We start from the raw sequence: 25,877 nt of genomic DNA, 5'->3' as shown, positions 1-25,877 counted from the left end.
TAGCCCCCTATCCCCCAATAAAGGTTTAACCCCCTGATTGCCCCTAGAGTTGACCCTTTCACCCCCTTTTGCCAGTGTCACTAAGCGATCGTTTTTCTGATCGCTGCATTAGTGTCACTGGTGCCGCTAGGTAGCTAGTTGTTTTTTAGGTTCACCGCCAGGTTTTTATAGCGTTAGGTACCCCCATATATAACCTAATAAAGGTTTTAAACCCCTGATTGCCCCTAGAGTTAACCCTTTCACCAGTGATCACCGTATAAGTGTCACTGGTGACGCTGGTTAGCCAGTTAGTTATATAGTTATTTAGGTTCCCCATCAGGTTTTTGTATAGCGTCAGGGACCCCCATATACTACCTAATAAAGGTTTAACCCCCTGATTACCCCTAGAGTTAACCCTTTCACCCCCTTTTGCCAGTGTCACTAAGCAATCGTTTTTCTGATTGCTGCATTAGTGTCACTGGTGCCGCTAGGTAGCTAGTTATTTTTTAGGTTCACCTCCAGGTTTTTATAGCATTAGGTACCCCCCATATACTACCCAATAAAGGTTTTAACCCCCTGGTTGCCCCTAGAGTTAACCCTTTCACCAGCGATCACCATATAAGTGTCACTGGTGACGCTGGTTAGTTATTTCATTATTTAGGTTCCCCGTCAGGTTTTTATATAGTGTCGGGTACCCCCATATACTACCTAATAAAGGTTTTAACCCCCTGATTGCCCCCAGGTAACCCTTTCACCCCCTTTTGCCAGTGTCACTAAGCAATCGTTTTTCTGATCGCTGCATTAGTGTCACTGGTGCCGCTAGGTAGCTAGTTATTTTTTAGGTTCGCCGCCAGGTTTTTATAGTGTTAGGTAGCCCCATATACTACCTAATAAAGATTTGAACCCCCTGATTGCCCCTAGAGTTAACCCTTTCACCAGCAATCACTGTATAAGTGTCACTGGTGACGTTGGATAGCCAGTTAGTTATTTAGATATTTAACTTCCCCATCAGGTTTTTATATAGCGTCAGGGACCCCCATATACTACCTAATAAAGGTTTTAACCCCCTGATTGCCCCTAGTTAACCCTTTCACCAGTGATTACCGTATAAGTGTTACGGGTGACTCTGGTTAGTTAGTTTGCTTTTTATAGCATCAGGGCACCCACCATTAATTACCCAATAAAAGGTTTAACCCCCTGATCACCCGGTGGGTGATATCAATTAGTTTTTAGGGTCAGATAGGGTCTGCGTCGCCCCAGGCAGCGCTAGGTCTATAGTAGCGTCCCCAGCAGTTTAGGGTTCCAAAAAACGCATTGTTAGCGGGATCAGCCCAGATACCTGCTAGCACCCGCGTTTTGCCCCTCCGCCCAGCCCACCCAAGTGCAGTATCGATCGATCACTGTCACTTACAAAACACTAAACACATAACTGCAGCGTTCGCAGAGTCAGGCCTGATCCCTGCGATCCCTAACAGGTTTTTTTGGTAGCGTTTTATATTTAAATCCTGAAGGCGGTGATTGGTTTTCGGGTCCCGTACGTGGCTAGGCTCCCAAAAAGTCACACACATGTGGTATCCCCGCACTCAGGAGAAACAGCAGAATTTATTTTGGGGTGTCTACTTTCCAAAATGGGGTCATTTGGGGGGGTTTGTGCTATTTTGGCATTTTATGGCCTTCGAAACTGTGATAGGTAGTGAGGAGTGAAATCAAAAATTTGCGCCCTTAGAAATCCTGAAGGCAGTGATTGGTTTTCGGGGTGGCGTACATGGCTAGACTCCCAAAAAGTCCCACACATGTGGTATCCCCATACTCAGGAGAAGCAGCAGAATATATTTTGGGGTGCAATTCCACATATAACTATGGCATGTGTGAGCAATATATCATTTAGTGACAACTTTCTGTAAACTTTTTTTTTTTTGTCATTATTCAATCACTTGGGACAAAAAAAATATTCAATGGGCTCAACATGCCCCTCGGCAATTTCCTTGGGGTGTCTACTTTCCAAAATGGGGTCATTTGGGGGAGGGGGTTTGCGCTGCCCTGCCATTTTAGCACCTCAAGAAATGAGATAGGCAGTCATAAATTAAAAGCTGTGTAAATTCCAGAAAATGTACTCTGGTTTGTAGACGCTATAACTTTTGCGCAAACCAATATATATACGCTTATTGACATTTTTTTTTACTAAAGACATGTGGTTGAATACATTTTGGCCTAAATGTATGGCTAAAATTGAGTTTATTCGATTTTTCTTATAACAAAAAAAATTTCAAAATTTTCAGTCTTTTTCCTTTTATATCGTAAAAAATAAAATGCGCAGAGGCAATCAAATACCATCAAAAGAAAGATCTATTTGTGGGAAGAAACGGACGCAAATTTCGTTTGGGTACAACATTGCATGACCACGCAATTACCAGTTAAAGCAGTGCAGTGTGAAATTGTAAAAAGACCTCTGGACCTTAGGCTGACAATTGGTTCGGGGCTTAAGAGGTTAAAAACCTATGTTGTGTGTTTTTTTTATTGACACTTTTTCCCCCAGGTGAATGGGTAGGGGGAAAAAGGTCCAATGGGGACACTGGTTCCAGTGACAATGCAGAGGTAAATTCTTCTAATTTTGTAGCAATTTCTTCTCATTTGCTGTCGATAGGAAGTGAAGGGAATTTGCCCCGATGGGACACAGATGGCAAGAAATAAACTGACAGGGGTTTTAACCTTTACCTACTCTAACCAAAACGTATACAATGTATTTAAAAAAATGAACAGTGTTTACAGTGTATGAGACTTATGCCTGGGACACACGATGAGATTATCGGACGAACAATCGTCCTTTTTATTTTCCATGCTAATCTCATATCGAAAACGAAGAGACTACAGTGACGAAAATTTTCGTATGACAGAATAAAAATTTGGAAGTGATGTAATGTGTTGTAGTGTATTTGTATTGTATTTTGGAATGACTGTACTGATTAACCAGTTGCCGACCTCGCTATAGCTGAATGACGGCTACGGCGCGGTCGTCCAGTTCTGGGAGGCCATCATATGATGGTCTTCCATGATCACACCCACTGCGGGATGTGGACGGCGCGCTCTATGATCACAGTGTCCTCCAGGCACTGCTGATCACAGAGTGAGGTAAAGAGTCAAACTGAGGCTCACCACGTGATCAGCTGTGTCCAATCACAGCTGATCATGGAAGTAAACAGAAGCTGGTTATCGGCACTCCTTTCCTCACGCAGACAGTGTGAGGAGAGGAGAAGAGAACCCATAAACCGGCTTGTGGTAAAGGGACATGCACACTGATTATCAGGGCATTGATTATTAGTGTCCTGATTATCAGTGCAGTCAGTACTTCCTCATCAGTGTCACCTATCAGTGCCCATCAGTGCCTCCTCATCAGTGTCACCTATCAGTGCCCATCAGTGCCTCCTCATCAGTGTCACCTATCAGTGCCCATCAGTGCCTCCTCATCAGTGTCACCTATCAGTGCCCATCAGTGCCTCCTCATCAGTGTCACCTATCAGTACCCATCAGTGCCTCCTTATCAGTGTCACCTATCAGTACCTCCTCATCAGTGTCACCTATCAGTAGCTCCTCATCAGTGTCACCTATCAGTACCCATCAGTGCCTCCTTATCAGTGTCAGCTATCAGTACCTCCTCATCAATGAAACCTATCAGTACCATCAGTGCCTCCTTATCACTGTCACCTATCAGTACCTCCTCATCAGTGTCACCTATCAGTACCCATCAGTGCCTCCTCATCAGTGTCACCTATCAGTACCTATCAGTGCCTCCTCATCAGTGTCACCTATTAGTACCCATCAGTGCCTCCTTATCAGTGTCACCTATCAGTACCTCCTCATCAGTGTCACCTATCAGTACCCTTCAGTACCTCCTCATCAGTGTCACCTATCAGTACCCATCAGTGCCTCCTCATCAGTGTAACCTATCAGTACCTATCAGTGCCTCCTTATCAGTGTCACCTATCAGTGCCTCCTCATCAGTGTCACCTATCAGTACCCATCAGTGCCTCCTTATCAGTGTCACCTATCAGTACCCTTCAGTACCTCCTCATCAGTGTCACCTATCAGTACCCATCAGTGCCTCCTCATCAGTGTCACCTATCAGTACCCATCAGTGTCTCCTTATCAGTGCCCATCAGTGCCACCAGAGCACTTCCTGGTATGTGTGTGTATGTGCCTAGGCACTCCTGTGTCTACAGCCCTATAGCTGTATATCCATACCTCCCAACATTTTGAGATGGGAATGACGGATAACTACTAGCAAATGTATGTAGACATAGGACACCCCCCCCCCTTACACACACCCTTAAAGGAGAGTTATCCCCCAAAAAATGGTTAATTAAATCCACAAGGGCTTTTTTTACTGCTACTATTCCTTTATATTGGCTTTTAAAATGCAGCAATTTATAATTGGATGAAAGGTTTAGAACTGGGAAATGCTTTTTGAAAGATAACAAGTGCATTTTATATACAACTATATGGATCAGACCAAAATGAGGGACAAATGAGGATGAAAGAGGGACAGAGGGACATTGCTCCAAATCAGGGACAGTCCCTCGAAATCAGGGACAGTTGGGAGTTATGGTATATCTGAAGTGTGAGATCTAAAGCGCTGCTCAAACTGTTGGCGCTATATAAATCCTGAATAATAATAATAATAATAATAATAAGACACTGCTGCCTCTGCTCATCGGAGGAGAACTGAAATAATGTCACTACTGAGCTGTGCTCAAGGTTCTCCTTCCTGAAGGCTCTGACACGAGGAAGGAAAGCCCTGCTTTTACCAAGAATGCCACTTCCACAATAAGAAAAACATATGCAGAACAAGACATTTTAATTCAGTAATGGAGAAAATATCAGCTGCAGGGAGACCACTGGACATTTTGAAGACTAGTCCAATGCCCTCTGCCTGCCGTTTGTTCGGGCACAGCTTCCAGAGTTCTGTTCCTCTTTGAAGGTCATTACATTGTTGATGTAATGAGCAACTACAGCTGCGCCCATATGCATATAAATTGAAAAATACACATAGAAACAACTGACGTGTGTTGGTAAGACTTTTTGCATAAAGAGTTTTTTTTCTGCATGTTTATTGGAAAAAAAAAAGAATATATATATATTTAAAAAAAAACAAAAAAAAAAAGATCTATCTATCTATCTATCTATCTATCTATCTATCTATCTATCTATCTATCTATATATATATATATATATATATATATATATATATATATATATATATATATATATATATAAAACCTTGGTTTGAGAGTAACTTGGTTTGAGAGCGTTTTGCAAGACATCAGGACAAATTTTTTTTAATACATTTTAAATTGATTTGCAAGCGATGTCTTGCTATAAGAGTAGCGTCATGTCACAACTAAGTATAAAAGAGAAGAGAGGCGCCTCTAAGTATGATAATATGGTTACATTTAATAAAGGTACAACATTTAGCAACATATTGCTACACTTAGAGGCGCCTCTCTTCTCTTTTATAATCTTTATCTCCTGCTGGATTTTGCTTCTAATCCCCTTGTGGAGGCTTCCATTTGTGGATGGACTTTTTATGGTTACACAACCGATCACATTGCTATAATCATTTTATATGGACTATAAACTGAAGGATCTATGAATAAATGGTTGTGGAACGAATCATTTGAATTTTCATGATTTCTTATGGGGAAATTTGATTTTATATACAAGTGCTTTGGATTACAAGCATGTTTCCGGAACAATTTATGCTCACAATCCAAGGTTTTACTGTATATACATACACAGCGCATACTGTATATCTTATTTCCTATAGACCAATACTGATTGTGACCACTAGAGGGGGAAATCCACAAGTATCTGCTAGCTCATTATAAGGCTTTATGTCGCAGGTACAATTGCTGGAAGTTAGTCCTTCTAGGTCCTGTGTGGAGGTGCTAGCCGTCACACTAGTGTCAAGTGCTTTTTTTTTTTTAACAAGAAAAGTGTCAAGTGCTTTTGATGCACATTTATATTTAAGTGGATTGGAGAGTCGCAGTATGCCTAAAAATAACTAAATTTACTCCTGCCAATTTTTACATTTGCAATATTAAATAATAAAAAAGTATATATTTTTTTATATTTTAAAATACCTCTTTTTCCCTTCTTAGAATTGCTACTCGGTGATGCCCGGAGGACAAAAATCCTGAAGGTCGTTAGTGTGGGATGTATAAACCTGCACTGCAGCTCCCGACGAAGTAGCCTTCTGTCCACGATACTTCTGGAGCCTTCTTAGCCCCCGTACACACGGTCGGACATTCTGACAACCAAATCCGTTGTTGCATACACACGGTCGGACAAAGTTGTCGGAAAATCCGATTGTACATAACGTGATGACGTTATTTCGTTACGACGGGACTACGTTCAGGCTAGTAGCCAATAGCTTTGGTCTAGGAATTTGATCTGAGCATGCGTGGCACTTTGTCCGTCGGAGTAGGCTACACATGATCGGAGTATGTCCGATCGGAGCATGTTGTCGGAAAATTTGACGGACAAGATGGAAAACTTGGTCCGTCGGATACTCCAACGGAAACAGTCCGATGGAGACCACACACAGTCGGATTATCCGACAAAACGGTCCGATAGGAAACATTCCATCGGAATCTCAGACTGTGTGTACAAGGGCTTACAGATGCCCTCCTTACTTGTGGTGTCATATCTGTTTTGTATATGAAGCACTTGACAAAGTGTACTCCTTACATGATACATGTGGAGCCATCTTACAGATGCACCCCTCATTTGTATTGTCATATTGTTTGTGGGTATGGACCACCTGGCAAAGTGACCTCCTGCCATGATATGCAGAGCCATTTTGTGGACTCCCTCCTTACTTGTGTATTGTCATACTTTTCTTTGGAAAACTCCTGATGAAGTGGCCTCCTGCCGTGATACGCGTGGAGCAATATGGACGCCCCCTTTACTCGTGTTGTCAAAGCTCTCTTGATTAGGGAATTCCAGCCATGATACACGTGGTGTCCCTTATAGACACCCCCTCACTTATATTGTCATATCTCTCTTTTGTATGAAGCGACTGAGGAGGTGTCCTCCTGCTATGATACACAAGGAGCCATCTTACAGACATATCCATCACTTGTTTTGTCTATTTTCTTGGGTATGGAGAACTTGACAAAGTGGCCTCCTGCCAGGATACACATGGAGGTATCTTACAGACACCCCCCTTACTTCTATTGTCATCTTTCTCTTGGGTGTGGAGATCCTGACAAAGTTGACTTTTGCCACAATACAAACAATGCCATCTTATGGAGACCCTCTTTACTTCTATTGTTCTATGACCAAGTGGCCTCCTGCTATGATATGCATGGAGCTATTTTAGGGACACCCTATTTAATTGTATTGTCAAATCTCTCTTGATTATGGAACTCCAGCCATGCTATACATAGATGGAGATTTACTAAAACTGGTGCATTCAGAATCTGGTGCAGCTGTGCATGGTAGCCAATCAGCTTCTAACCGCAGCTTTTTCAATTAAGCTTTGGGAATAAAACCTGGAAGCTGATTGGTTTCTATGCAGAAGCTTTTGCACTCTCCAGCTTTAGTAAATAAACCCCATGGTGTCACTTTTTGGACACTCCCTCACTTGTATTGTCATATCTCTCTAAGCCCTTGTACACACGGTCGGAGATTCAGATGGAATGTGTCCTATCGGACCGTTTTGTCGGATATTCCGACTGTGTGTGGTCTGCATCGGAATGTTTCCATCGGAATATCTGACGGACCAAGTTTTCCAACTTGCCGGTAAAATTTTCAGACAAAATGCTCCTATCGGACATACAGTACTCCGATCATGTGTAGCCTACTCCGACGGACAAAGTACCACGCATGCTCAGATCAAATTCCTAGACCAAAGCTATTGGCTACTAGCCTGAACATAGTCCTGTCATAACGAAATAACGTCATCACGTTATGTACAATCGGATTTTCCGACAACTTAGTCCGACCGTGTGTATGCAACATCACTTACGGACCTCTTCCGGAATTAATCCGTCGGAATTACTCCGACGGATTTGGTTGTCGGAATCTCCGACCGTGTGTACAAGGGCTAAGGCAGGGGTTTTCAAACTATGGCCCTCCAGTTGTTCAGGAACTACAATTCCCATCATGCCTAGTCATGTCTATGAATGGCAGAGTTTAACAATGCCTCATGGGATGTGAAGTTCCCCAACAGCTGGAGGGCCATAGTTTGAAGATCCCTGGTATGGAGCTCCTGACAAAGTGTCCTACTTCTACAATACACCTGGAGCCTTCTTACAAACATCTCTCAAACTTGTATTATCATATTTCTCTTGTGTATGGAGCTCCTGACAAAGTGGCCTCTTGCCACGATACACATGGAGGTATCTTACAGACACCCTCCTTACTTGTATTGTCATCTTTCTCTTGGGTGTGGAGCTCCTGACAAAGTGGCCTCTTGCCACGATACAAGCAATGCCATCTTATGGACCCCCTCTTTACTTATATTGTAATCATTTTCTTGGGTATGAAACTCCTGACGAAGTGACATGTCATGATACGTGTGGAGTTATTTTATTCATGCCGCTTTACTTATTATTGTCAAATCTCTCTTGATTATGGAACTCCAGCCATGATACGTGTGGTGTCACCTTATGGACAACCCCTCACTTGTATTGTCATGTCTCTCTTGTCCTGAGTATGGTCCTCCCAAGTCCCCATCTACATCTAAATAACATTTGGTTAGGGGACCTTATTTCATTAAGTTTAGGGACTTTGTTTTCATTTTTCACGTACACTATTTTGTTTGACATTCTTTTTCTATACATATTTTTTTTTCTTTATACAATCAATAGTTTTGGTTGTATGTATGCAGGCTTGGTGTTCTGCACAAAATCTGAATTTTTTTTCATTTGGGTCCTTCTCTTACTGTGCGCCGCAACGCCTGTGACCTTTATGGCTGAGGTGCATTGCTGTCTCCCAGAAGCCATCCGGGGAGGGGGATACCCCACAACGCACCATATACCCACACAGGGATTGTCTAGTTAGTGTCCAGTATGTACCGGATGGAGGCATCTGTCGTGGGCACTGTGTACTGAGTATCAGCCCCACGACCCTTTCTATCACAGAGTCAGAGGCTCCTCATCACATCAGAGTCCCTGCTATACATGAGAGCCCCCATCACATCAGAGTCCACCTTCTCATCCATCTTTAATCCAGGTCAAACTGGGTCTTGTTGTCAGGCAAATAGCCGTGGAAGAACTGACAATTGTGTCACTACCAGAGATATGTGCTCTCGGCGCATGGGCAGAAATCGGCAAATTGGCGCACGCAGTGTGGTGAATCGGCATACGTGCATGCGCAATGGTGCGCCCATAACGTGATAGATGTGAGCTCTTGCTTTCCTATAAAAGACTGCTGTTGATTCCTTCAAATTGCTGGATTGTCGTCAGCTTCCCTGTGTTCCCAAACCTCTGTGCTTATTCCTTGGATTTCCTGTTGTGACCAGGGGCGGACTGACCATTGGGCCACTCGGGCACTGCCCGAGGGCCCCGTGCCACTAGGGGGCCCCATCAGGGTTGCCAGCCTCAGTAAAACCAGGGACAGTATGTAATAATCTGTGTTTTTTTTACATCTCTCTCTGAAATGTCCCTTACCGACATCCTTTTGGTCTAAAAATCCTTAGATTATAGCTACCCCACCTCTCCAGTACCTACCTGTCTGATTGCCTGGGGGCCCCATAATCTCCTATTGCCCGGGGGCCCCATGAGTTGTCAGTCCGCCCCTGGTTGTGACCTGCCTTTCTCCAGACCTGTCTGATATCTTCTCCTGGCGTTTACCCTCGGCCAAGTTCCTGTTTCCGCTACCTGCCATTGCCTTCTACTTGATCATCTGTGTTTGACCCCCAGCCCTCCTTCCACTTCTGTTTCTCTGGGTGCACTGATTGCCAAGCGCAGCCGGAGTTTCCTTAGAGACATTATCTTCCTATCTGCTCAGCAAGTCTCAAGTATTCCCCAGGGTGATCACCAGCCCAGCCCTTCTATACCCTGCTGGTAATCTGTGCTTCTTTGGGCACTACACCTCCTGTCCCCCTTGAAAAAGTCACGTCATAAAAGTGTAATTTTTTTCGAATTTGCATTTGAACGACTGCTGCGCAAATACAGTGTGGCATAAAATATTGCAACAACCACCATTTTATTCTCTAGGCTCTACTAAATATATATATATATAATGTTTGGGGGTTCTAAGTAATTTTCTAGCAAAAAAAAAAATGATTTTAACTTGAAACCAACAAGTGTCAGAAAAACATTAAGACCCCTTTCACACCAGGGCGTTTTGCAGGCGCTATAGCGTTAGAAATAGCGCCTGCAATCTGCCCTAAAAAAGCTGCACCATTATCTGTAGTGTGAAAGCCATAGGGCTTTCACACTACAGCGGTGCGCTGGCAGGACGTCAGGAAAAGTCCTGCCAGCAGCTTCTTTGGAGCGGTGAAGGAGCGGTGTGTTTACCGCTCCTCCGCCGCTGCTCCCCATTGAAATCAATGGGGCAGCGCTGTAATACCGCCGGCAAAACGCCGCTATTGCAGCGTATTGCTGGCAGTTTTAACCCTTTCTCGGCTGCTAGCGGGAGTAAAAGCGCCCCGCTAGCGGCCGAAATGCGCCGCTAAAAACAGCAGCGTTTTACCGCCGACACTATGGGCGGTGTGGTGTGAAAGGGGTCTTAGTGTTTAAGTGGTTAAACTTCCCTCATTTAGTGCCAGTTCACACTAGCACGATGCCAGACATCGCATGTAATTCGCAGCGCACTGCTGTTCACATTAAATGCAATGTCTGTGCGGGTGCGATGTCAGCCATACAGATAGTATGGCTGATATCGCACCGCATTCAGTACAAACACGCACAGGACCCTTTTTTCTGTTCGGACCAGAATCGGATCGCATGTGTGTTCACACATATGCGATCCGATTCATGTCTGAACTGTCAGTTCGCAGTGCGATATGTGAGCTGAAATGGGGGTGTCGTTAACATATAATGACACTCCCCAGCAGTTTGCATATGGCAGTGTGAACTGCCGTGCATGTCGAGTGCGATGCGGGAATCCGCCGTTGATTCGCAGGGTTCTCGCATCGCACAAGTGTGAACTGACATTTACACACCAAAGTCTATTTCTCTGATCTAAATGACAAATTGTTACAATGTTTATTCTTAAGTTCCACTGCCAAAGAATGTTGCAATTCTTGGCAGACTGCCTGTTTTTTTTTTTTCCTTTCTTTTGCTGGCTGTTAGAGCAGATCGAATTCTCTGCATAGAAAGAATCGGGAAATACTTTGTCAAGATCGCAAGGATGAAAAATCGAGATAGCGATTATTAACGATTAATCGTGCAGCTCTACTGTGCATGAACTACAAGCGTCCAGAGTCGTAGCTTACACGGAGCTACATATTTGATAGTGACAGTGCGGATTGGCCCAACATTGCCACACGGGTGATTTACATGCCTCATACCTGGAAGTACCAGGTATTTCCTACAGTTCTCATGCTGTATAGCGTGGCAGGGGATCCAAGAAAAGGTAAGTCCATATTGCTGAAGAGGGGGGAAAAAACAAATCTGTTACTTTGCCCTGAACAATAAACTTCAGGTCAATGTTACCCAGATGCAACATGGTGAACTTTTTTCAACATTCTGCAATCAAACGCATCGGTGAGGACTAAAAACGATTTATTTTTCATGTCCGTTTATTGCCTAGGCTGGAAATGTGTACAAAATTCATGAAGCCATATGCGGTGTGAAGGAGACCTAGGTTTGTATAAATAGTGCAATTCATTTCCGTGAGTTTCTGGATTGCCACGCAAGTAACTGTAATGCTTATTTACAAGAACCAGTATAAAGGTAAACCGGTGCTATAAATTCAAATTAATTTTTTTATTGTAGCTTACTAAATTATTTAATATATAAGGAATTGGAGCATTTCTAGGGAAACTTCAGTGTACCCTGCAGCATCAAAGCATCCTGTGTGCCCTGTGACTTCAGTGTACCCAGCAGCATCAGAGCACATTGTGTCAGCTGTGCACCCCCTTACCTTAGTGCACCCCTACAGCAGCAGAACATTCTTTGTCACCAGTGCGCCCTGTGACTTCACAGCACATTGCAGCATCCAAGCATATTGTGTCACCTGTGCCCTCTTTGACTTCAGTGTACCCTGCAGCATTAGAGAATCCTGTGTCACCTGTGTACCTTGTAACTTCAGTGCATCCTACAGGATCAGAGCATCCTGTGTCACCTGTGACTTTAGTGCACTCTACAGCTTTAGAACACCTTGTGTCACCTGTGCACCTTGTGACTTTGGTGCACCCTACAGCATCAGAGCACCCTGTGACTTCAGTGCAACCTGCAGCTTTAGAACACCCTTGTGTCACCTGTGCATCCTGTGACTTCAGTGCACCTTACACCATCAGAGCATCCTGTGTCCCCTGTGCACTGTTTGATTTCAGTGCAACCTGCAGCTTTAGATCATCCTGTGTCACCTGTGCACCTTGTGACTTTAGTGTACCCTGCAGCATCAGAGCATCTTGTGTCAACCGTGCACCCTGTGACTTCAGTGCAGCCTGCAGCTTTAGAACACCTTGTGTCATCTGTGTACTCTGTGACTTCAGTGCACCCTGCAGCATCAGAGAATTTTGAGTCACCTGTGCACTCTGTGACTTCAGTGCAACCTGCAGCTTTAGATCATCCTGTGCCACCTGTGCACCCTGTGACTTGGGTGCACTCTACAGCATCCTGTGTTACCTGTGCACTTCATGACGACTTTAGTATACCCTGCAGCATCAGAGCATCCTGTGCCACCTGTGACTTCAGTGCAGCCTGCAGCTTTAGATCATTCTGTGTCACCTGTGCACCCTGTGACTTCAGTGTACCCTGCAGCATCAGAGCATCTTATGTGCCCACTGACTTTAGTGTAATCTGCAGCATCAGGGCATCCTGAGTCACCTGTGCGCTCTGGGACTTCAGTGTAACTGCAGCACCAGAACATTCTGTGTCAGCTGAGCACCCCATTACTTCAGTGATCCCTAGAGCATTATAGCAATCTGTATCATTTTGTGACCCCAGTGCACCTCAAGACTTAAGTGTACCCCACAGCATCCTGTGCCACCTACTGACTCCTACCGTTTTCCCTGAACATAAGCCCGGGTCTTATATTAATTTTGGCAACAAAAGACCCAGTAGGGCTTATTTTCAGGGAAGGGCTTGTCATGTGCTGTCTTTTCTCCCCATCTCCCTCCCTGCCTGTCAGCAATCCCCAGTGGCCAGTGAGTTAAATGTGCTTGTAAAATCCTAAAATGCACTGCATTAAAGCACTATACAATGCATTGGTGGGTATAGAGAATCAGGAAGCCCAGAGGGCATGCACTGGTGGGTATAGAGAAGCAGGAAGCGCAGAGGGCATGTACTGTTGGGTATAGGGAATCAGGAAGCACAGAGGGCATGCACTGGTGGGTATAGAGAAGAGGCACAGAGAACATGCACTGTTGGGTATAGAGAAGCAGGAAGCCCAGAGGGCATGCACTGGTGGATATAGAGAAGCAAGAGGCACAGAGGGCATGCACTAGTGGGTATAGAGTAGCAGGAAGCACAGAGGGCATGCACTGGTGGGTATAGAGAAGCAAGAGGCACAGAGGGCATGCGCTGGTGGGTATAGAGTAGCAGGAAGCCCAGAGGGCATGCACTGGTGGGTATAGAGAAGCTGGAAGCACAGAGGGCATGCCCTGGTGGGTTTAGAGAAGCTGAAAGCACAGAGGGCATGCACTGGTGTGTGTAGAGAAGTAGGAAGCACGGAGGGCATGCCCTGGTGGGTATAGAGAAGCTGGAAGTACAGAGGGCATGCCCTGGTGGGTATAGAGAAGCTGGAAGCACAGAGGGCATGCCCTGGTGGGTATAGAGAAGCTGGAAGTACAGAGGGCATGCCCTGGTGGGTATAGAGAAGAAAGAGGCACAGAGGGCATGCACTGGTGGGTATAGAGAAGTAGGAGGCACAGAGGACATGCACTGGTGGGTATAGAGAAGCTGGAAGCACAGAGGGCATGCACTGGTGGGTATAGAGAAGCTGGAAGCACAGAGGGCATGCCCTGGTGGGTATAGAGAAGTAGGAGGCACAGAGGGCATGCCCTGGTGGGTATAGAGAAGCTGGAAGCACAGAGGGCATGCCCTGGTGGGTATAGAGAAGCTGGAAGTACAGAGGGCATGCCCTGGTGGGTATAGAGAAGCTGGAAGTACAGAGGGCATGCACTGGTGGGTATAGAGAAGCTGGAAGTACAGAGGGCATGCACTGGTGGGTATAGAGAAGCTGGAAGTACAGAGGGCATGCCCTGGTGGGTATAGAGAAGCTGGAAGTACAGAGGGCATGCACTGGTGGGTATAGAGAAGCTGGAAGCACAGAGGGCATGCACTCGTGTGTGTAGAGAAGCAGGAAGCCCAGAGGGCATGCACTGGTGGGTATAGAGAAGCAGGAAGCCCAGAGGGCATGCACTGGTGGGTATAGAGAAGCAGGAAGCCCAGAGGGCATGCACTGGTGTGTGTAGAGAAGTAGGAAGCACGGAGGGCATGCCCTGGTGGGTATAGAGAAGCTGGAAGTACAGAGGGCATGCCCTGGTGGGTATAGAGAAGCTGGAAGCACAGAGGGCATGCCCTGGTGGGTATAGAGAAGCTGGAAGTACAGAGGGCATGCCCTGGTGGGTATAGAGAAGAAAGAGGCACAGAGGGCATGCACTGGTGGGTATAGAGAAGTAGGAGGCACAGAGGACATGCACTGGTGGGTATAGAGAAGCTGGAAGCACAGAGGGCATGCACTGGTGGGTATAGAGAAGCTGGAAGCACAGAGGGCATGCCCTGGTGGGTATAGAGAAGTAGGAGGCACAGAGGGCATGCCCTGGTGGGTATAGAGAAGCTGGAAGCACAGAGGGCATGCCCTGGTGGGTATAGAGAAGCTGGAAGTACAGAGGGCATGCCCTGGTGGGTATAGAGAAGCTGGAAGTACAGAGGGCATGCACTGGTGGGTATAGAGAAGCTGGAAGTACAGAGGGCATGCACTGGTGGGTATAGAGAAGCTGGAAGTACAGAGGGCATGCCCTGGTGGGTATAGAGAAGCTGGAAGTACAGAGGGCATGCACTGGTGGGTATAGAGAAGCTGGAAGCACAGAGGGCATGCACTCGTGTGTGTAGAGAAGCAGGAAGCCCAGAGGGCATGCACTGGTGGGTATAGAGAAGCAGGAAGCCCAGAGGGCATGCACTGGTGGGTATAGAGAAGCAGGAAGCCCAGAGGGCATGCACTGGTGGGTATAGAGAAGCAGGAAGTACAGAGGGCATGCACTGGTGGGTATAGAGAAGCTGGAAGTACAGAGGGCATGCCCTGGTGGGTATAGAGAAGCTGGAAGCACAGAGGGCATGCCCTGGTGGGTATAGAGAAGCTGGAAGTACAGAAGGCATGCCCTGGTGGGTATAGAGAAGCTGGAAGTACAGAAGGCATGCCCTGGTGGGTATAGAGAAGCTGGAAGTACAGAAGGCATGCCCTGGTGGGTATAGAGAAGCTGGAAGCACAGAGGGCATGCCCTGGTGGGTATAGAGAAGCTGGAAGTACAGAAGGCATGCCCTGGTGGGTATAGAGAAGCTGGAAGCACAGAGGGCATGCCCTGGTGGGTATAGAGAAGCTGGAAGTACAGAGGGCATGCCCTGGTGGGTATAGAGAAGCTGGAAGTACAGAGGGCATGCACTGGTGGGTATAGAGAAGCTGGAAGTACAGAGGGCATGCACTGGTGGGTATAGAGAAGCTGGAAGTACAGAGGGCATGCACTGGTGGGTATAGAGAAGTAGGAAGCACAGAGGGCATGCCCTGGTGGGTATAGATTAGAGAAGCATCAGGTGTGCAGAGTTTTCATGCCCCCCCCCCCATCATATCGCAGCCCCCTTGCCCCCCCCCCCCCCTCCACATCATATCACATCCCCTTGTCCCCCCCTTGTCTTGTCCCCGGTGCGGCTCCGATCCCCCCAGAGCCACCTTGTGCCTATCTCCGGCCGTACCATGTGCGGAGGAGGGGGGAGCTCTTCCACCTGCTGTGCGGGAAGCCTCGTAGTATGCGCTGATGGCGCGCCGCCCCCCCTCCGCAGTGGAAGATTCCAGTGTACGATCCTCATTGCTGTGTGATCCCCGCACATCGCGGAGAGGAGACCAGCCGGGCACACGGGGGCCGCTCTGGATGGGAGTCCTGGGACATGGCTGCTGTCACCGTACTGGGCTGCATGGCTCTGATATGTGCCGCAGGTAAGGGGGGGGCTGCAACTTTATCTTCTGTACCCCTAAATGTGGGCACGGGAGGCGGCGGAATCAGACAAAGAACTGGGTGCTGAGTGTGGGCACAGGGGGTCTGTACTTGGCACTGCCCTCTCTATGGGGAGCTGTGTGATCTGCATGGGGTCTGCATGTGATGTGGGCACAGTGTACAGTCTATATAGGATGGGTATGGTGGGCACACATATGATGGGTATGGTGGGCATATTCCATATATGATGGGTATGGTGGGCACAGTCTATATAGGATGGATATGGTGAGCATATATGGTGGGCACAGTCCATATAGAATGGGTATGATGGGCATATATGATGGGTATGATGGGCACAGTCTATATAGGGTGGGTATGGTGGGCACAGTGTAGTCACATCTATATGGTATAAGCATGGCATAGCCCTGGTCTGGTGGTACCTGTAGGCATGGGATAGTCTGTACCTGGCACCTCTGCTGGCAGCATGCTATAGAAGGGGGGGGGGCACAGTATATATGGGGAGACCTCTGTGTGATGTCTATAGTCTGCATATGTTGGCACAATGTGATGTATATATGTGGGCATAGACTATAATCCATAAAGGATTTGAATGGTGGGCATAATTTATAATCTGCATATATGTTATCAGTATAGATACACTGTGATGTATAATGATGAGCACAGGGTATTCTCTATATGGTGTGAGCATGGTATAGCCCTGGTATGGTGGTTCCTGTGGGCATATGATAGCCTGTGGCCAGCACCTTAGTTGGTGGCATGCTTCCTCTATGATATAATAGTATATAGAAGGGGTGGCACAGCATATATATGGTGAGACCTCTGTGTGATATGGACTGTCTATAGTCTGCGTATGATGGCACAATGTGATGTATTTATGTGGGCACAGATTATAATCCTTAAAGAATGTGTATAATGGGCAAAATATATCATCTGCATAAATGTGATCAGTATAGAAACACTGTGATGCATAATGATGGGCACAGGATATTCTCCATATGGTGTGAGCATGGCATAGCTCTGGAATGGAGGCACCTGTGGGAACAGGATAGTCTGCACCTGGCACCTCTGCTGGCAACAGGCTCTACAGTATATTGTCTTTATGGTGTGAGCATGATGATACCTGTGAGCACTGGATAGTCTGTGTCCAGGATCTTTGCTGGTGGCATGCTTTCTATATAATGCCTATAGAAGGGGTGGCACTGTATATATGGGGAGACCTCTGTGTGATGTCTATAGTCTTCATATAGTGGTATATATGTGAGCACAGACTATAGTCCATAGATGATGGGTATAGTGGGTGTAATATATCATCTGCATATATGTGATCAGTATAGAAACACTGGGTACAGCCCTGGTATGGTGGTACCTGTGGGCACAGGATAGTCTGTGCCCAGCACCTTTGCTGGTGGCATCCTTCCTCTATAATGTCTATAGAAGGGGTGGCACAGTATATATATAGTGAGACCATGCTGACTTTCATTTTATGCACAGTGTGGGCACAATGTTATGTATAAATGTTCAGTATAGTCACACTATGATATATTGTGATGGGCACAGTATGATCTCTATATAGTGTGAGCATGGCATAGCCTTAGTATGGTGGTACCTGTGGGCACAGGATAGTCTGTACCCGGCACATCTGCTGGCAGCGTGCTCTTTACTGTCTGTAGACTGGGTAGGAGTGTGCACAGTATATAAGGGGAGACCCTGCTGGTTATATGTGTGATTCTATAGTCTGGGTATGATGCCATAATGTGATGTATAAATGTGGGTACAGACGATAATCCATATAGTATGTGTATAGTGGGCATAATATACAGTATAATCTGCATGTACTATATGTGTTCAGTGTAGGCACACTGATGTATAGTAATGGGCACAGTACCTTCTTTATCTGGTGTGAGCATGGCATAGCTCTGGTATGGTGGTACCTGTGGGCACAAGATAGTCTATTCCTGGCACCTCTGCTGGCAGCATGCTCTACATTGTCTATAGAATGAATAGCTGGGTGCTCACTATCTATGGCTGTCTGTGGCTGCTATATAGTGTGAGCATGGCATAGCCCTGATGGTGGTACCGTGTGGGCACAGGATCGTCTATTTCTAGCACGTCTGCTGGCAGCATGCTCTATAGAATGGGTAGCTGTGTGCACTGATAATACATGGGGAGAACCTGGGACATTGGCTGCATATGATGCACAGGGTTGGCACAATGTAATGTGTAAATATGGGTACAGTGTGCAGTCCATATAGGATGTGAATGGTGGGACTAGTAAGTCTGCATATATGTGTTCATTATAGTCACACTCATGTATAGTAATAGCCACAGTTCAGCCCCAATACAGCAGTACCCATGGGCACCAAAGAGGTTGAGCTGGGCACCTCTGCTGGCAGCTGTTTCTCTGCGTCTATAGAATGGATAGCTGTGTGCACAGTATATATGGTAAGGACCTGTTGGCTTAACCCTTGTGTGATGTGCTCTGTGTATAGTCTACATATGATGTGTAGCGTGGGCACACTGTGATGTATAACTATGGGCACTTAGCATGTGTATATAGGGCATAGTATAGTCTGCATATGATGCATAGTGTGGGCACAATGTGATATATTAACGTGGGCATGCTATAATCTCTATATGGTGAGCAAGACATAGTCTGGATGGCGGTACCTGTGGGCAAAGTATAATGACAGGCACAGTATAATCCCTATATGGTGAGCATGGCATAGTCCAGATGGTGGTACCTGTGGGCACAGTATAATGACAGGCACAGTATAATCTCTATATGGTGAGCATGGCATGGCCTGGATGGTGGTACCAGTGGGCACAGTATAATGACAGGCCCAGTATAATCTCTATATGGTGAGCAAGGCATAGCACGGATGGTGGTACCTGTAGGCACAGGATAGTTTTGTATCTGGCATATCTGCTGCCAGCATGCTTCCACCATAATGTCTATAGTAGGTGTAGGTACAGTATATATGGGGAGACTCTCCTGGCCACTGTATGACGTGTACTGTCTATAGTCTGTGGCGCGTTGTGTAGGAGCGGCGTGGTGTGTACGAGCGTCGTGGTGTGTACGAGCGTTGTGGTGTATAGGAGCGTTACTGTGTGTAGGCGTGGCGTGTTGTGTAGGAGCGGTGCGGTGTGTAGGAGCGGCACGTTGTGTAGCAGCGGCGCACTGTGTAGGAATGGTGCGTTGTGTAGGAGCGATGCGTTGTGTAGGAGCGATGCGTTGTGTAGGAGCAGTGCATTGTGTAGGAGCGGTGCGGTGTGTAGGAGCAGTGCGGTGTGTAGGAGCATTGCGGTGTGTAGGAGTGGTGCAGTGTGTAGGAGAGGTGCGGTGTGTAGGAGCATTGTGGTGTGTAGGAGAGGTGCGGTATGTAGGAGCATTGTGGTGTGTAGGGGCGGTGCGGTTTGTAGGAGAGGTGCGTTGTGTAGGAGCTGTGCGGTGTGTAGGAGCAGTGCGGTGTGTAGGAGCGTTGCGGTGTGTAGGAGCAGTGCAGTGTGTAGGAGCGTTGCGGTGTGTAGGAGCGGTGCGGTGTGTAGGAGCAGTGCAGTGTGTAGGAGCGTTGCGGTGTGTAGGAGCGTTGCGGTGTGTAGGAGCGGTGCGGTGTGTAGGAGCGGTGCGGTGTGTAGGAGCAGTGCAGTGTGTAGGAGCATTGTGGTGTGTAGGAGCGTTGCGGTTTGTAGGAGCAGTGCAGTGTGTAGGAGCATTGCGGTGTGTAGGAGCGTTGCGGCGTGTAGGAGCAGTGCAGTGTGTAGGAGCGTTGCGGTGTGTAGGAGCGTTGCGGTGTGTAGGAGCGTTGCGGTGTGTAGGAGCATTGCGGTGTGTAGGAGCGGTGCGGTGTGTAGGAGCGTTGCGGTGTGTAGGAGCGTTGCGGTGTGTAGGAGCATTGCGGTGTGTAGGAGCGGTGCGGTGTGTAGGAGCGGTGCGGTGTGTAGGAGCGTTGCGGTGTGTAGGAGCGTTGCGGTGTGTAGGAGCAGTGCGGTGTGTAGGAGCGTTGCGGTGTGTAGGAGCATTGCAGTGTGTAGGAGCGTTGCGGTGTGTATGAGCGTCGCGGTGTGTAGGAGCGTTGCGGTGTGTAGGAGCGTTGCGGTGTGTAGGAGAGGTGCTGTGTGTAGGAGCAGTGCGGTGTGTAGGAGCGTTGCGGTGTGTAGGAGCGTTGCGGTGTTTAGGAGCGTTGCGGTGTGTAGGAGCGGTGCGGTGTTTAGGAGCGTTGCGGTGTGTAGGAGCGTTGCGGTGTGTAGGAGCATTGCGGTGTGTAGGAGCGTTGCGGTGTGTAGGAGCGTTGCGGTGTGTAGGAGCGTTGCGGTGTGTAGGAGCAGTGCAGTGTGTAGGAGCGTTGCGGTGTGTAGGAGCGTTGCGGTGTGTAGGAGCGTTGCGGTGTGTAGGAGCGTTGCGGTGTGTATGAGCGTTGCGGTGTGTAGGAGCGTTGCGGTGTGTAGGAGCGTTGCGGTGTGTAGGAGAGGTGCGGTGTGTAGGAGCAGTGCGGTGTGTAGGAGCGTTGCGGTGTGTAGGAGCGTTGCGGTGTTTAGGAGCGTTGCGGTGTGTAGGAGCGGTGCGGTGTTTAGGAGCGTTGCGGTGTGTAGGAGCGTTGCGGTGTTTAGGAGCGTTGCGGTGTGTAGGAGCGGTGCGGTGTTTAGGAGCGTTGCGGTGTGTAGGAGCGGTGCGATGTGTGGGAGCTTTGCGGTGTGTAGGAGAGGTGTGTTGTGTAGGAGTGTTTAGGTTTGTCTTTCTACAGCAGAATCCATGGCCCATAGCAACCACTATCCAGTTCCCATAGCAACTACAATCCCTTGCCCATAGCAACCACTATCCAGTTCCCATAGCAACTACAATCCCTTGCCCATAGCAACCACTATCTATTGCCCATAGCAACCACACTCTGTTGACCATAGCAACCACAATTCCTTGCCCATAGCAACCACTATATATTGCTCATAGCAACCACTATCTATAGTTCATAGCAGCCACAATACCTTGCCCAGAGCAACCACTATCCATTGCCCAGAGCACCCTCAATACCATTGCTGTTTTTCTGCCTGTTGCTTAGGGAAACAGCACATGCTTCCCCTATTCCTCAGAACGATGTGTGGTAACCCGTCACAAGGCTTCTCTTATAACTATAGATTGGTTAGCGCTGCGATTGCGTGACACGTGTGGTTTGCATTGTATTGTTCAGTATGGGGACTCTCCCTGCCCTGCCCTCCCTGTCTGGTGCTCTTCATGCAGTTTGTGGTTTTCCGATGAACCACAAGTCCCAGCACAGAATGCTCAGCGTGAAGTCGGTGCCAATGTTAGAGGAATGTGAACTGCTGACAAAAAAAATAAATAAAAAGAAACCACCTGCACAAAGTCCCCTGGTGACCGTGCGTTCAGCGATGGCATTGATTTTGATGCGGATGTTTTGTGCGATGGGAATTCTGGGCGCGGAATTTATCATTTTAAAGTTTACTGTAAATGTGTTGAATGTGTGCCCTGGAGGGACAGAATATCAATAGACTGCCAGCCTGCCCGCTCCTAGACTGCGCCCGCATGAGGCTGTCTGCAGAGAGCGGCATTCATCATTCCATTCACACTGCACTGAGCTACTGGGAGGACTGGGAGACTGGTGATCATTCAAGGGGAAAAAGAGAGGGGGGGGGGAGAAAGGAGGGGGAGAGAAAAAGAGGGTGGAGGGGGGAGGGAGAGAGATAAAGAGGAGGGGTAGAAAGAGTAAGAGAGGGAGATGTGGAGAGAGAAAATGGGGAGACTAACAGAGAGAGGGAGAGAAAGGGGGAGAAAAGAGAGAGACTGAGAGGGAGTAGGGGGAGAGAGAGGGAAAGGGGGGTGAAAGAGGGGGAGGAGAGAGAGAGAGAGGGGGGATGAGAGAGAGGAGGGAGGGAAGAAGAGGGGAGGGAGAGAAAGAAAGAGAGGAGGGGGAGAGAAAAAGAGGGAGTGATAAAGGGGGGTGGAGGGGGAGAGAGAGAGTAAGAGAGGTTGAGGAGAGGTAAATGGGGGAGACTAACAGAGAGAGGGGAGAGAAGGGGGAGAAAGAGAGGGAGGAGAGGGAGAGATGAGAAAAGGAGGGGGAAGAGAGAGAAAGTGGGGGGGGGGGAAAGTGAGGGGGAAGAGAGAGAAAGAGGGGGGGGGAGAAATGGGGGGGGGAAGAGAAAGAGAGAGAGATAAAAAGGAGGGTAAGAAGGGGGGAGAGAAATAGATGGACAGAAAAAAATAACAATTTAAGGGGGGGGGGGGGAAGAAGGCGAGGGAGAAGAGGGAGAGAGAAAGAGAGTAAGTGGGAGAGAATGAGAGCATGAGAGAGGGAGGAGGAAGAATGGGGACCGAGGGATCACAGAGGTAGAATGGGGACCGAGGGATCACAGAGGTAGAATGGGGACCGAGGGACCACAGAGGCAGAATGGGGACCGAGGGATCACAGAGGTAGAATGGGGAACGAGGGATCACAGAGGTAGAATGGGGACCGAGGGACCACAGAGGCAGAATAGGGACCGAGGGATCACAGAGGTAGAATGGGGACCGAGGGACCACAGAGGCAGAATGGGGACCGAGGGATCACAGAGGTAGAATGGGGACCGAGGGATCACAGAGGTAGAATGGGGACAGAGGGACCACAGAGGCAGAATGGGGACCGAGGGATCATAGAGGCAGAATGGGGACCAAGGGATCACAGAGGTAGAATGGGGACCGAGGGACCACAGAGGCAGAATGGGGACCGAGGGATCACAGAGGTAGAATGGGGACCGAGGGATCACAGAGGCAGAATGGGGACCGAGGGACCACAGAGGCAGAATGGGGACCGAGGGACCACAGAGGCAGAATGGGGACCGAGGGACCACAGAGGCAGAATGGGGACCGAGGGACCACAGAGGCAGAATGGGGACCGAGGGACCACAGAGGCAGAATGGGGACCGAGGGACCACAGAGGCAGAATGGGGACCGAGGGACCACAGAGGCAGAATGGGGACCGAGGGACCACAGAGGCAGAATGGGGACCGAGGGGACTTTTCCCATCACACTACAACACAACCAGCTGTAAACAGGCCAGAGTGAGAACAATGGGCTTTGTCTTGTTCATGTCAATGAGCACTAAAGAGAGATTAATCCTGACGGGGCAGCAATTAAGCCCAATTCTGGCCATGTAACACAAAAAACAAAACCCTCCCCCACCCCTTCCGTTAGTCCTGCTTACTCCCCGTACATCACAGTGCTGGGTCAGCCCGTGTCTCAGATCCTTTGCTCTTCATAGGTGGAGTAATTGCCAGTTCACACCAGACACAGTTCCATGCAGTTCTGTGGGCTTTTTTTCTGTACTAAAAATGCATGCACAGTGTTTTCCATGTATTCCAATGGCTCTAGTTCACACCATGCAGTCAGTTTCTGGTGTAGAAACTAACCAGAAACTGACAGTAAACTGACTTCATGGTGCACGGAACTGCATCTGGTGTGAACTGGCCCTAAGGGGGAGAGAGAGAGAGCATGAGAGAGGGAGGGGGGATAGAGAGAGCATGAGAGGGAGGGGGGAGAGACAGAGAGCATGAGAGGGGGGAGAGAGAGAGCATGAGAGAGGGAGGGGGATAGAGAGAGCATGAGAGGGAGAGCATGAGAGAGGGAGGAGAGAGAGCATGAGAGAGGGGGGAGAGAGCGAGCATGAGAGAGGGAGGAGAGAGAGAGAGAGAGCATGAGAGAGGGGGGAGAGAGAGAGAGCATGAGAGAGGGGGGAGAGAGAGAGAGAGAGAGCATGAGAGAGGGGGGAGAGAGAGCATGAGAGAGGGAGGGGGAGAGAGAGAGCATGAGAGAGGGGGAGAGAGAGAGAGAGAGCATGAGAGAGGGGGGAGAGAGAGAGAGCATGAGAGAGGGGGGAGAGAGAGAGAGAGAGAGAGAGAGCATGAGAGAGGGGGGAGAGAGAGCATGAGAGAGGGAGGGGGAGAGAGAGAGCATGAGAGAGGGAGGGGGAGAGAGAGAGCATGAGAGAGGGAGGGGGACAGAGAGAGAGCATGAGAGAGGGAGGGGGGAGAGAGCATGAGAGAGGGAGGGGGAGAGAGAGTATGAGAGAGGGAGGGAGGGTGAGAGAGAGAGCATGAGAGCGGGAGGGGGGAGAGAGAGAGAGAACATGAGAGGGGGGAGAGAGAGAGAGAGAGCATGAGAGGGGGGAGAGAGAGAGCACGAGAGAGGGAGGGAGGAGAGAGAGCATGAGAGGGGGAGGGAGGGGGAGAGAGAGAATGAGAGAGGGAGGGGGGGGGGGGGAGAGGGAGAGAGAATGAGAGAGGGAGGGGGAGAGAGAGAGCGAGCGAGGAAGAGTTAGGAATTTAGAGGAAATCCCTTGTGTCCTCAAGGTCACCAGAACTAGTGTCCCGGTTGTAAGAATTGTGGGAAAAAATTACAACATCAAAAAGCTCACCATGCCTCTTACTAAATACCTTGGAATGTCTACTTTCCAAAAAGGGGTCATTTGGGGGGTATTTGTACTTTCCTGGCTTGTTCGGGTCGCAAGAAATGAGATAGACCACCAGTACATCAGATGTGATCACTTTTTTATGATTTGCACCACAGCTTGTAGACTCTCTAACTTTCACAAAGTAACAAAATAATATCCACTAATTTGGGTTATTTTTACCAAAGATATGTAGCAGTATAAATTGTGGCCAAAATTTATGAAGAAAAATTTATAATTTGAAAAATGTTATCACAGAAACAAGGAAAAATTTGTTTTTTTTTTTCAAAATTTTCAGTCTTTTTTCATTTATAGCGCAAAAAATAAAAACCCCAGAGGTGATCAAATACCACCAAAAGAAAGCTCTATTTGTATGAAAAAAAGGACAAAAAAATCATTTGGGTACAGTGTTACATGACTGAGTAATTGTCGTTCAATTGTGAGAGCACCGAAAGCTGAAAATTGGTCTGGGCAGGAGGGGGGATTAAGTGGCCAGTTGTCAAGTGGTTAAAAGTCAGCAGCTACAAAAAGTTAAAGCGGACCTCCACCCTAAAGTGGAAGTTCCGCTCATTGGAACCCTCCCCCCCTCCGGTGCCACAATTGGCACCTTTCAAGGGGGAGGGGGGTTTAAGATGGCACTCCTGTTTAATAAACACTCACCTGTACCATGGTCCAGCGATGCGACCGCCGCACGAAGCCTCCTTAGTGTGAGATCTGGGGGTCAAAAAGACCTCAGATCTTACATTTACATTTAAATGCAATAAAAAAGCAATAAAAAAAAGAATTGTCTTTTTTTTTTTTTTTTTTTAGATTCCCCTTTAAAACCATTGGGGCGCAAGTGACATTTTACGGCTCTTCCGTCATCCAATGTTATGGAGCCGAGTGGGGGGCCATCTTTCCCTAACTCAGCTTCAGACTTGTGAGGGGATAGGATCGGATCGTCTCCCCCGCTACCGACAGCTCGGGTAAGCAGCAGAGTTGACCTGAGCGCATTGGGAGGAAGTCACCAATAAAAGTGATCTGCAGCGAATCTGCCGCAGAGACCACTTTTATCTGAAAGCGGACCGCCCGCTGTTTAAGTGGATACCGGGGGATATGGCAGATATCTGCTGCCATAA

General features: G+C 47.9%; 1 protein-coding gene across 4 annotated transcripts in view; it reads left to right on the top strand.

Annotated features, from left to right (window-relative positions):
• The first annotated feature begins 16,103 nt into the window (after positions 1-16,103).
• Positions 16,104-25,877, top strand: part of ILDR2 (immunoglobulin like domain containing receptor 2) — a 456,394-nt gene continuing 446,620 nt past the window's right edge. For 3 of the 4 annotated variants that reach the window (XM_077479741.1, XM_077479740.1, XM_077479737.1), the window contains exon 1: positions 16,104-16,305. In XM_077479741.1, the coding sequence (XP_077335867.1) occupies positions 16,257-16,305 (49 nt within the window). In that variant the 5' untranslated portion in view covers positions 16,104-16,256. The remainder of the gene's footprint in view (positions 16,306-25,877) is intronic. The other variant, XM_077479738.1, reaches the window with a different exon arrangement.

This window comes from Lithobates pipiens, unplaced genomic scaffold (genome assembly GCF_037356315.1).
Source record: "Lithobates pipiens isolate NorthernLeopardFrog02 unplaced genomic scaffold, aLitPip1_a1.2 Scaffold_16, whole genome shotgun sequence".
Classification (NCBI taxonomy): Eukaryota; Metazoa; Chordata; class Amphibia; order Anura; family Ranidae; genus Lithobates; species Lithobates pipiens.
The sequence above is the reverse complement of the archived record's forward strand: the minus strand, read 5'-3'. Positions and strand labels throughout refer to the sequence as shown.